Source organism: Chiloscyllium punctatum, chromosome 8 (genome assembly GCF_047496795.1).
Source record: "Chiloscyllium punctatum isolate Juve2018m chromosome 8, sChiPun1.3, whole genome shotgun sequence".
NCBI lineage: Eukaryota > Metazoa > Chordata > Chondrichthyes > Orectolobiformes > Hemiscylliidae > Chiloscyllium > Chiloscyllium punctatum.
Window position 1 is genome coordinate 103,682,111 of NC_092746.1, and position 13,239 is coordinate 103,695,349.

The 13,239-nt window shown below is 44.5% G+C and overlaps 1 protein-coding gene across 4 annotated transcripts in view; it reads right to left on the minus strand.

Moving 5' to 3' along the window:
- Positions 1 to 13,239, minus strand: part of zmynd11 (zinc finger, MYND-type containing 11) — a 193,449-nt gene that overhangs the window by 15,487 nt on the left and 164,723 nt on the right. For all 4 annotated transcript variants that reach the window (XM_072576188.1, XM_072576187.1, XM_072576186.1 and 1 more), the window contains exon 14: positions 3,532 to 3,717. In XM_072576188.1, coding sequence (XP_072432289.1) covers positions 3,532 to 3,717 — 186 coding nt within the window. The remainder of the gene's footprint in view (positions 1 to 3,531; positions 3,718 to 13,239) is intronic.

The window sequence follows — 13,239 nt, forward strand, 5'->3', positions numbered from 1 at the left end:
ACCATGACCATCAGAACACAAAGAGACTCCATGCAACTAATAACAGTCCCCAGACTGTCTAAAAACCTTTTGAAAGGCAAGATTGGGATTGCTTTACATTTCATTAGTAAGCACAAGGAATACAATTTTGAAGAGCAAAAAAAGTTACCCAGAATCATCATTCTACCTTCTACAATATGATAGGATCTAAAGGGTTCTATTAGTTTCCTCCATTACAAGATTTGGAAGAGGTTGTGGTAAAGTGGCAATGTCACTGGGCTAACAATCGAGAAGTGCAGGATAATTTTATGGAGGCGTGTTCAAATCCCACCATGGTAGAAGTAAAAATGTGAATTCAAAAAAAATGTGGAACAAAATGGTAGCTTATTGGTGACCGTGTAACCATTATCCATTGTTGTAAAAAAATCACCTAGTGTTAAAGGGAAGCAAGTCTGCATCCAGACCCGTAGAATGTGATTGACTTTTAATTACCCTCTGGGTAATTAAGGATGGACAAATGTTTGTCCAGCCAGCAACACACAGATCCCATAATGGAATGAATATAGTCTAATTCCACAAAACTATCATGGATCATCTGCAATTAGACTTACCAGACTCTTGCCCCCAAAGATTTGTAAGTCAGTTCTATATAAACATTCTATTCATTACTAACTCAAATTAGAACACAGAACATTAACATTACAGCGCAGCACAAGTCCTTCGGCCCTCGATGTTGCCCCGACCTGTCATACCAATCTGAAGCCCATCCCACCTACACTATTCCAGGTACGTCCATATGCCTCTCTAATGTCGACTTAAATATACTTAAAGTTGGCGAATCTACTACCGTTGCAGGCAAAGCATTCCATACCCTTACTACTCTCTGAGTAAAGAAACTATCTCTGACATCTGTCCTATATCTATTACCCCTCAATTTAAAGCTATGTCCCCTCGTGCTCACCGTCACCATTCTTGGAAAAAGGCTCTCCCTGTCCACCCTATCTAACCCTCTGATTATCTTATATGTCTCTATTAAGTCACCTCTCAACCTTCTTCACTCTAACGAAAACAGCCTCAAGTCCCTCAGCCTTTCCTCATAAGACATTCCTTCCATATCAGGCAACATCCTAGTAAATCTCCTCTGCACCCTTTCCAAAGCTTCCACATCCTTCTTATAATGCGGTGACCAGAACTGTGTACAATACTCCCAAGTGCGGCCACACCAGAGTTTTGTACAGCTGTAGCATAACCTCATGGTTCCAGAACTCAATCCCTCGATTAATAAAAGCTAAAACACTGTATGCCTTCTTAACAACCCTGTCAACCTGGGTGGCAACTTTCAAGGATCTGTGTACCTGGACACCGAGATCGCTCTGCTCATCTACATTACCAAGAATCTTACCATTAGCCCAGTACTTTGCATTCCGGTTACTCCGACCAAAGAGAATCACCTCACATTTGTCCGCATTAAACTCCATTTACCACTTCAGCCCAGCTCTGCAGCTTATCTATGTCTCTCTGTAACCTACTACATCCTTCGTCACTATCCACAACTCCAGCGACCTTAAGTGTCGTCTGCTAATTTACTAACTCACCCTTCTGCGCCCTCATCCAGGTCATTTATAAAAATGACGAACAGCAGTGGACCCAACACCAACCCTTGCGGTACACCACTAGTAACTGGACACCAGGATGAACATTTCCCATCAACCACCACCCTCTGTCTTCTTTCAGCAAGCCAATTACTGATCCAAACTGCTTTATTTCCTACAATCCCATTCCTCCTCATTTTGTACAATAGCCTACTGTGGGGAACCTTATCGAACACCTTGCTGAAATCCATATACACTACATCAACCGGTTTACTCTCATCTACCTGTTTGGTCACTTTCTCAAAGAACTCAATAAGGTTTATGAGGCACGACCTACCCTTCACAAAACTGTGCTGACTATCCCTAATCAAATTTTTCTTTTCTAGATGATCATAAATCCTATCTCTTATAGCCTTTTCCAACACTTTACCAACAACTGAAGTCAGGCTCACTGGTCTCTAATTACCAGGATTGTCTCTACTCCCCTTCTTGAACAGGGGAACCACATTTGCTATCCTCCAGTCTTCTGGCACTACTCCTGTAGACAATGACAACTTAAAGATTAATGCCAAAGGCTCGGCAATCTCCTCCCTGGCTTCCCAGAGGATCCTAGGATAAATCCCATCCGGCCCAGGGGACTTATCTATTTTCACACACTGCAGGATTTCTAATACCTCTTCCCTGTGAATCTCAATCACACCTAGTCTAGTAGCCTGTATCTTTGTAATCTCCTCAAAAACTATGCCATTTTCTAGAGTGAATACTGTTGAAAAATATTCATTAAGTGCTTCCCCTATCTCCTCTGACTCCACACACAACTTCCCACTATTATCCTTGATCAGCCCTAATCTTACTCTTGTCATTCTTTTATTCTTTTATTGTACAAATTTGAATGCTCTTTATGTCCTACAGCGATTTGGGTTAGTTCATGTATAATTTCAATTCCCATGGAGACCAGATCCAAGCAATGTTTCAATAAACATTAAAACAAAATGCTGTGAAACATCCTAATTAAGGACCCAGTGTTGCTTTAGAAGCAAAGAGGTCCTTCTGCAGCTGTACAGGGTCCTGGTGAGACCACACCTGGAGTACTGTGTGCAGTTCTGGTCTCCAAATTTGAGGAAAGACATTCTGACTATTGAGGGAGTGCAGCGTAGGTTCACGAGGTCAATTCCTGGAATGGTGGGATTACCTTACGCTGAAAGACTGGAGCGACTGAGCTTGTATACCCTTGAGTTTAGAAGACTGAGAGGGGATCTGATTGAGACATATAAGATTACTAAAGGATTGGACACTCTGGCGGCAGGAAACATGTTTCCGCTGATGGGTGAGTGCCGAACCAGAGGACACAGCTTAAAAATATGGGGTAGACCATTTAGGACAGAGATGAGGAGAAACTTCTTCACCAAAGAGTGGTGGCTGTGTGGAATGCTCTTCCCCAGAGGGCAGTGGAGGCCCAGTCTCTGGATTCATTTAAGCAAGAGTTGGATAGAGCTCTCAAGGATAGTGGAATCAAGGGTTATGGAGATAAGGCAGGAACAGGATACTGATTAAGGATGATCAGCCATGATCATATTGAATGGTGGTGCAGGCCCGAAGGGCAGAATGGCCTACTCCTGCACCTATTGTCTATACATACCGAGAGACTTTTGCCCATTGAGGGACACCCTAAAACCAGAGGGGATAATCTCAGAGTAGTAGATCTGCAGAATTCTTTACTGAGATGAGCAATATTACAGTTCACATCAAATAATTTCAAATAAATTCCTGCACTTAGCCCTGTAGTATCTTTTGATGTATAAGTAATGATTTTGTACGAAAACAATGAAAATAACGAACAGTGCAAATTTGCTTAACTGACCTATCAAGTTAGTTTTTTAAATTATTAATTCAATTAAAAAAGTCAGCTGTTCAAGCACCTTGATATAACCGATGTCTTCAGAATAATTTTCTTACTCACCCATTGCTTCTTTTTGGTCTGGGAGATGAACTGCTTGTGCTGTGTGGCCAGTTTTTTAATCTCTTCCATGAATTCCTCTTTGCATTTTTCCTTCACTTGCTTACACTTTCTATCCATCTCAGCCTGCATGTTGACAACAGCTTTGTTCACTGCCTGACGTTTTTCCTCCTCCATTTCAGTGCGCAACTACAGACATTTTAAGAAGAAAATGTAAGCATGTTCAATATACAACACTATACTTAAGGAACATCTTACCAGACAAAACTTGACCAGGTCAGTCTTAAGCCTCAAAATTTAATATTATATCTCTAATTGATTAGAAAATCATTCTTTGGAACTGGCCCACAAATCACACTTATAGAGTCGTAGAGATGTATAGCATGGAAACAGACTCTTTGGTCCAACCCGTCCATGCCGACTAGATATCCCAAACCAATCTAGTCCCACCTGCCAGCACCCGGCCCATATCCCTCCAAACCCTTCCTATTTATATACCCAGCCAAATGCCTCTTAAAATGTTGCAATTGTACCAGCCTCCACCACATCTTCTGGCAGCTCATTCCATACACGTACCACCCTCTGTGTGGAAACGTTACCCCTTAGATATCTTTTATATCTTTCCCCTCACACCCTAAACCTATGCCCTCTAGTTCTGGACTCCCTGACCCCAGAGAAAAGACTTTGCCTACTTATCCTATCCATGCCCCTCATAATTTTGTAAACCTCTATAAGATCTCCCCTCAGCCTCCGACGCTCCAGGGAAAACAGCCCCAGCCTGTTCAGCCTCTCCCTGTAGCTCAGATCCTCCAACCCTGGCAACATCCTTGTAAATCTTTTCTGAACCCTTTCAAGTTTCACAACATCTTTCCGATAGGAAGGAGACCAGAATTGCACACAATATTCCAACAGCGGCCTAACCAATGTCCTGTACAGCCGCAACATGACCTTCCAACTCCTGTTCTCAATACTCTGACCAATAAAGGAAAGCATACCAAACGCCTTCTTCACTATCCTATCTACCTGTGATTCCACTTTCAAGGAGCTATGAACCTGCACTCCAAGGTCTCTTTATTCAGCAACACTCTCTAGGACCTTACTATTAAGTGTATAAGTCCTGCTAAGATTTGCTTTCCCAAAATGCAGCACCTTGCATTTATCTGAATTAAACTCCATCTGCCACTTCTCAGCCCATTGGCCCATCTGGTCATCCTGTTGTAATCTGAGGTAACCCTCTTCGCTGTTGATCAACATTAAAACCAGTTCCCAAAAAGGAGGACAGCTGGGATGTAACAGGATCATTCCAATAATAAGAAATAATAGTTAAAATAAATTACATAGGGATAACAGTTATTTCAATATTACATAAAACAGAAATTGCTGGAGAAGCTCAGCAAGTCTGGCAGTATCTATGGACAGGATGCAAGAGTTAACTTTTGAGTCCAATGACTCTTCAGACCATAAGACAGAGGAGCAAAAGATGACCATTTAGCCCATCAAGTCTTCCCGCCCTCCCCCAATTCGATTATGACTGATATGTTTCTCACCCCCATTCTCCTGCCTTCTCCCAGGAACCCTTGAATCCGTTACTAATCAAGAACCAACTCCACCTTGAGATACATTCAAATGACTTAGCCTCCACAGCCACCTGTAGCAATGAGTTCTACAGATTAATCACCCTCTGGCTGAAGACATTCCTCCTCATTTGAATTCTAAAAGTTTGTCCCTTTGCTTTGTGCAGTCAGGTCCTGGTGGAAACATCTTCTCCATATCCACTCTTTACAGGTCCCTCAGTATCCTATAATTTTCATCATAGTCCCCCCCCATCCTTCTACATTCTCTTGAGTCCAGACTCAGAGTAGTCAACCACCCCTGATATGGTAAGCCCATCATCACCAGGGTGTTTCTTGTAAATCTCCACTGGAACCGTTCCAACATCAGCACATCCTTCCTTAGATATGGTTCCCAAAACTGCTCACAATATTCCAAATACGATGTGACCAACGTCTTATCCAGCCTCGGCAGCACATCTCTGCTCCTGTAGTTTAGCCCGCTTCAAATGAATGCTAACCTTCCATTTGCTTTCCTAACAGCCAACTAAACCAGCACATTAACCTTCAGAGAATCTGAACTAGGACTCCCAAGTCCCTTTGTGCTTCAAATTTCCCCATTCAGAAAACAGTCTCACGTTTCTATTCACACTTCTATCGCTGTTTAATGCTCTGACACAACATGTAAAATGTCTGTCTCGTCCTTTTCCTTATTTTCTCTCATATTCACAATTTTAACATATTTTCCTTTTTTTTATTCATGTGAGTATCAATGGCTTGGTCAGCATTTATTGCCCATTCCCAATTTCTCACCATTGCAGTTTTGGGTGTTGGGGGTTCCATGCTGCTGTTAGGAAAGGTGTTTCAGGGTTTTGGTTAGCGACAGTGAAGGAACTAGTAAAGGAGATTAGTGGGAAGCCTTTAAAAACTAGCAAAGGATTACTAAAAAAAAAGCAGTGCAGGGGGATGATGAAATAAGAGCGCAAGCTAGTAATAAAAAAAACTCTTGTATCTTATTTTGTAAGATATCTAAAAGATAAGAGATGCAAGAGTGAACTTTGGACTGCCACTTTTGGAATACTGTGTGCAATTTTGGTCTCCCTGCTACAGGAAGGAGGCTGTGAAATTTGAAACTTGTGAAACAGAATAGATTTACAAGAATGCTGCTAGGGTTGGAGGGTTTGATCTATAGGGAGAGGCTGAATCGGCTGGGGCTATTTTTACTGGAGCATCAGAGGCTGAAGGGTGACTTTGTAGAGGTTTCCAGGGCAGAAGTGACAAACATGAGGGGTCATAGTTTTAAGCTGGTTGGAGGAAAGTATAGAGGGGATGTCAGAGGCGGGTTCTTTACACAGAGTTGTGAGAGCATGGAATGCGTTGCCAGCAGCAGTTGTGGAGGCAGGGTCATTGGGGACATTTAAGAGACCCCTCGACATGCATATGGTCACAGAAATTTGAGGGTGCATACATGAGGATCAGTGGTCAGCACAACATCGTGGGCTGAAGGGCCTGTTCTGTGCTGTGCTGTACTGTTCTATGTTCTATAACATCATAAGGAGCATGGACAGGATAAATAGACAAGGTCTTCTCCCTGTCATGGGTGAGTCTAGAACTAGAAGGCATAGAGTTATGGTGAGAGGGAAAACATTTAAAAGGGATCTAAGTGGAAACGTTTTCACACAGAGGGTAGCACATGTATGGAATGAGCTGCCAGAGGGAATAATGGTGGAAGCTGGTACAATTACAACATTTAAAAGGTACCTGGATGGGTATATGAATAGGAAGGGTTTAGAGGGATATGGGCCAAATGCTGGCAAATGAAACAAGACTAATTTAGGATATCTAGATGGTATGGACAACTTGGACAGAAAGGTCTGTTCCGATGCTTTACAGCTCTATGAATCTACTGGAAAATGAAGGTGGAGAACTAGTAATAGAGAACAAAGAAATGGGAGAGAAAGTGAATAGGTAGTTTGCATCAGTTCTCACAGTGGAAGACACAAGTAACATGCTAGAATTTTAAGAGAGTCAGGGGCAGTGGTGAGTATAGTGGCCATGACTAAGGAGAAGGTTCTAGGGAAGCTGAAAGGTTTAAAGGTGGTGATCTATCAGGAATCATGGAGTCAGGGAGAGTCCCAGAGGACTGAAAAATGACTAATGCAAGACTCCTGCTTAAGAATGGAGGGAGGCAGAAGACAGGAGTGTTTGGAAGTGTATGGTCAAATAGGGCTGAGCCAACATGGATTCGTCAAGGGGAGGTCACGTCTGATAAACCTGTTAGAATTCTTTCAGAAGGCAATGAGCAAGTTCAACAAAGGGCAGCCAGTGGATATGATAGATTTGGATTTCCAGAAGGCCATACAGGAGGCAGCTAAGCAAGAGCCCATAGTGTTCTGGGCATAGACAGAGAATTGGCTTACTGGCAGAAGGCAGAGATTTGGGATAAAGGGATCATTTTCAGGATGGCAGCCAGTGACGAGTGGAGTTTCAGAGGGGTCCATGTTGGGACCACAACTTTCACGTTAGACATTAACAATCAAGATGCAGGAACTGAGGGCATTGATGACACAAAGACAGATGAAGGGGCAGATGGTGTTGAGGAAGTGGGGAAGCTGCATCAGGATTTGAACAGACTAGGAGATTGGGCAAAGTAGCAGCAGATGGAATATACTGTGGGCAAGTGAAGGTTTTGGACTTTGGTAGAAAGAATAGAGGCACAGACTAATTTCTAAACAAGGAGGCCTCAGAAATGTGAAGCACAAACATTATGGTTGACTTCTTTTAGCTGGAAACAGGATAATCAAAATGATTCAAGCTATTCTGATTGAATGCAACTAATTACATGCTTATTTAAAGGATAAATTCAAAAATACAGTAATGCCGTTACAGGTGTTGTGTTTTTCTGTGTGCCATAAACATATAGCCATATGTCAAGAAATGGTAAAGCAATACATGGGTTCTTTCCATGATGATAATACTATCTACAGATAAGAGTGAACTTGGAAGGTGAGCACATATATCTGACCTCAACAACAGCTGCTGTACATAGAGTTCAAGTCACTGGACCATATCATATCCTGTTAGTGGGTAATCATTGACAGCACCACAAATTATGCTCCTTTAAAAGGTATGCGTATATCACAAAAAAAACTACTAGATATCACTCTTGATTAGTGAAATGAGAGATTTGAAACTTCACTGTTCCAATAAAACTTAGCCACTCTACATGTTTCCAACATACTGATCTGACAAAAATAAGCAATGGGTTTTAAAATAAAACTTGACAAATTAAACATTAAAGTACCTCTAAGTTAAAATGAACTTTAAAACATACCTTATGCATTATTTTGCTCAGAAAACATTTCACCAAAATAACAGCATGTCCCTCCTAGTCAGAAGAATGTAGATTTAAGACCCAACCCAGAACTTTAACACAAAATCAAGGTCAGCCCTCCAGAACAAACTGAGGAGACTGCTGCATTATCAGAAGTGCCGACTTTTAGACGAGCTGTTAAATCCAAAGGCTAACTACCTTCTTTGGTGGGTTTAAAAGAAGAGGGAGTTATGCCCAGTTTCCTGGACAATATTTAACTCTTAGCTGATGAATAACTACCCTTCCACATTGACAACCACTCAGAAGAAGCAGTATAGATAGCAAGAACACAATGTCATCTGTGTTGGAGACTTCAATGTCCATTAGGAGAAAGTGAGGACTGCAGATGCTGGAGATCAGAGCTGAAAAATGTGTTGCTGGAAAAGCGCAGCAGGTCAGGCAGCATCCAAGGAGCAGGAGAATTGACATTTTGGGCATAAGCCCTTCTTCAGGAATGAGGAAGGTGTGCCAAGTAGGCTAAGATAAAAGGTAGGGAGGAGGGACTTGGAGGGGCATTGGGAATGTGATAGGTGGAAGGAGGTTAAGGTGAGGGTGATAGGCCAGAGAGGGGGTGGGTGGGTGGGTGGGGAGGTCGGGAAGATGATTGCAGGTCAAGAAGGCGGTGCTGAGTCCAAGGGTTGGGACTGAGATAAGGTGGGGGAGGGGAAATGAGGAAGCTGGAGAAATCTGCATTCATCCCTTGTGGTTGGAGGATTCCTAGGCGGAAGATGAGGCACTCTTCCTCCAGGCATCATGTTGCCATGGTCTGGCGATGGAGGCGGCCAAGGACCTGCGTGTCCTTGGTGCAGTGGGAGGGGGAGTTAAAGTGTTCAGCCACGAGGTGGTTGGGTTGGTTGGTGCGGGTGTCCCAGAGGTGTTCTCTGAAACGTTCTGCAAGTAGGGGGCCTGTCTCCCCAATGTAGAGGAGGTCACATCGGGTGCAGCGGATGCAGTAAATGATGGGCGTGGAGGTGCAGATGAATTTGTGACGGATATGGAAGGATCCATTGGGGCCTTGGAGGGAAGTGAGGGGGGAGGTGTGGGCACAAGTTTTGCATTTCTTGCGGTTGCAGGGGAAGGTGCTGGGAGTGGAGATTAGGTTGGTGGAGGGTGTGGACCTGACGAGGGAGTCGCGGAGGGAGTGGTATTTCCGGAACACAGATGGGGGTGGGGGGGAAATATATCCTTGGTGGTGGGGTCTGTTTGGAGGTGGCGGAAATGACAAAGGATGATACGATGTATCTGGAGGTTGGTGGGGTGGTAGGTGAGGACCAGTGGGGTTCTGTCCTGGTGGCGATTGGAGGGGCGGGGTTCAAGGACGGAGGAGCAGGAAGTGGAGGAGATGCGGTGGAGAGCATCGTCAACCATATCTGAGGGGAAGTTGCAGTCTTTGAAGAAGGAGGCCATCTGGGTTGTTCGGTATTGGAATTGGTCCTCCTGGGAGCAGATGCGGCGGAGGTGAAAGAATTGGGAATATGGGATGGCGTTTTTACAGGGGGCAGGGTGGGAGGAGGTGTAATCTAGGTAGCTGTGGGAGTCGGTCGGTTTATAGTAAATGTCCATGTTGAGTTGGCTGCCCGAGAGAGAAATGGAGAGGTCTAGGAAGGGGAGGGAGGAGTCTGAGATGGTCCAGGTAAATTGAGGTCGGGGTGGAAGATGCGGCGTTCCGGAAAAACCACTCCCTCCCGACTCCCTCATCAGGTCCATACCCCCCACCAAACCAAACTCCACTCCCGGCACCTTCCCCTGCAACTGCAAGAAATGCAAAACTTGCGCCCACACCTCCCCCTCACTTCCCTCCAAGGCCCCAACAGATCCTTCCATATCCGTCACAAATTCACCTGCACCTCCACACACATCATTTACTGCATCCGCTGCACCCGATGTGGCCTCCTCTACACTGGGGAGACAGGCCGCCTACTTGCAGAAGGTTTCAGAGAACACCTCTGGGACATCCGCACCAACCAACCCAACCACCCCGTGGCTGAACCTTTTAACTCCCCCTCCCACTCCGCCAAGGACATGCAGGTCCTTGGCTCCTCCATCACCAGACCATGGCAACACGACATCTGGAGGAAGAGCGCCTCATCTTCCGCCTCGGAACCCTCCAACCACAAGGGATGAATGCAGATTTCTCCAGCTTCCTTATTTCCCCTCCCCCCACCTTATTTCAGTCCCAACACTCGGACTCAGCACCGCCTTCTTGACCTGCAATCTTCTTCCCAACCTTTCCGCCCCCACCCCCTCTCCAGCCTATCACCCTCACCTTAACCTCCTTCCACCTATCGCATTCCCAACGCCCCTCCAAGTCCTTCCTCTCTACTTTTTATCTTAGCCTGCTTGGCACACCTTCCTCATTCCTGAAGAAGGGCTTATGCCCGAAACGTCGATTGTCCTGCTCCTTGGATGCTGCCTGCCCTGCTGCGCTTTTCCAGCAACACATTTTTCAACTTCAATGTCCATACCAAGAACGGATTGCCAACATTCTGACCGAGTCCTGAAGGATGGACTGACAAACTGGTTCAGCAGCAAATAATGACACAACTAACATAAGTGAAAAAACACCTTCATCTCCAACTCACCAATCTACCTACTGCATGGAGGCAAAGTTCCATCCACATTAAGTGCACCTCCAAATGTCATCTAGCAACCACTGTGTAACATGGGAGACATTCATCCATGTATGTCCATGAGGTGCTTGTGGGTTATCACCATTAGCAAGATAAAATTTATCTCACTTAGCATCAAACCAGATCAATCCTGACGAAATATGGAGATTAGTAGAGCATGCCAAAATCTCACCTTGGCACAACACAAGACTACATGAATGTTGAATGTAAGTAGCATGGAGAGACAGTAAGCAAACCCACTACCGATGGAGTTCTAAAGAAAAGTCATCCTAGATCGAAACATTAATCGTTTTTCTCTTGGTAAGTTTCCACAGCCTTCTGCATGTTCACTTCATTACTAAGAATTGGATCAAAGATTTGCAGTCCTGTTATGACTGGCCATAAATGGTTGCAGATAATTAAAATACTTAGGAGAGAGGGTGTCTACATAGCATTCGCAGCTGATTTTCTCCTGAGGTTCTGTCTATCATGGAAGCAAGTTTCCAGCCAATTCGGTTCAATCCAATGTGATATCAGCCATTGAATGCATTGGATAATGCCCTGGGGGCACTGGTTCAGATCTCACCATGGCAGCTGGTAGAATTTAAATTCAATTAAAATCTGAAATTAAAAAGCCAGTCTCAGGAATGGTAACTATTGCCAACTGTTATAAAGCCCCATATGGTGCAATAGCATCCTTTAGGGAAGGAAATCTGTCATCCTTTCCTAAATGTTATTCAACAATGTGGTTGACTCTTAACAGCCCTCTAAAATATCTAGCATGAAGGAAGATAGTTGTGGTTGTTGGAGGCCAGTCATCTCATTTGGAGGACAGCTCTGCAGGAACTCCTCAAGGTAGTGTCCTCGATTCAAGGGTGTTGGGGCAGCAAGGTGGCTAAGTGGTTAGCAGGGACTCAAGTTCAATTCCACCCTCGGGTGACTTGTCTGCATGAAGTTTGCATGTTCTCCCCACGTCTGCATGGGTTTCTTCTGGGTGCTATAGTTTCCTCCCAAAGTCCAGAGATATGCACATTACGTAAATTGGCCATGCTAAATTGCCCACAATGTCCAGGGATATGTGAGTTAGGTGAATTAGTCATGGAAAATGCAGGGTTATGGGTATAGGGTGAAGGAGTGGGTCTGGGTGAGATGCTCCTCGGATGGTCAGTGAGGAGTCAATGGGCTAAATGGCCTGCTTCTGCACTGTACGGATTCCATGGTCTCATTTGCTTCATCAAAGACCTTTCTTCCTTAATAAGGTCTTAAGTGGGAATGCTTACAATTGATTGCACAATATTCAGCACCATTCACAATTCTTCAGATACTGAAGCAGTCCAAGTTCATATAGAACAATACTAGGATATTATCCAGGTTTGAAGTGAAAAATAGCCAGTAACATTCAGGCCACACCAGTGCCGGGCAGTGACCATCTCTAACAAGAGAGAAACTAATCATTGCCCATTAACATTCAATGGTATTACCATCACCGCATCCCCAAAAATCATCATCCTGGGGTCACCATTAACCAGATTCTGAGCTGAACAAGCCACATAAATACAGTGGCTACAAGAGTAGACCAGAGATTAGGAATCAACTTGTCGCCTCACTGCTCAAAGCTCGCCCATCATCTACAAGCACAATTTAGAAATGGGATGGAATACTTCCCACGTGCCTGGATGAATTTAGCTATGACAGTACTTGACACCATCCTGCACAAAGCAGTCAACTGAGTGGCACCTCAGTCCCTTCACTCCCTCCACCACTGTTGCTACAGCACGTACTATAAGATGCACTGCAAACATTCACCAACGGTCCTGAGACAGCAACTGCTACCTCAACTAATACCAACTAGAAGGCCAAGAGCAAGAGATACACAGAAGCACTATCACCTTCAAGTGCCCCTGCAAGCCCCTCACCATCCTGACTTGGAAATACATCACATTTAGATTACTTACAGTGTGGAAACAGACCCTTCGGCCCAACAAGTCCACACCGACCCGCTGAAGCGCAACCCACCCAGACCCATTCCCCTACATTTACCCCTTCACCTAACAGTACGTGAAATTTGACTCTGCCAATTCACCTAACCTGCACATTTTTGGACTATGGGAGGAAACCGGAACTCCCGGAGGAAACCCACGCAGACACGGGGAGAATGTACAAACTCCACACAGAGAGT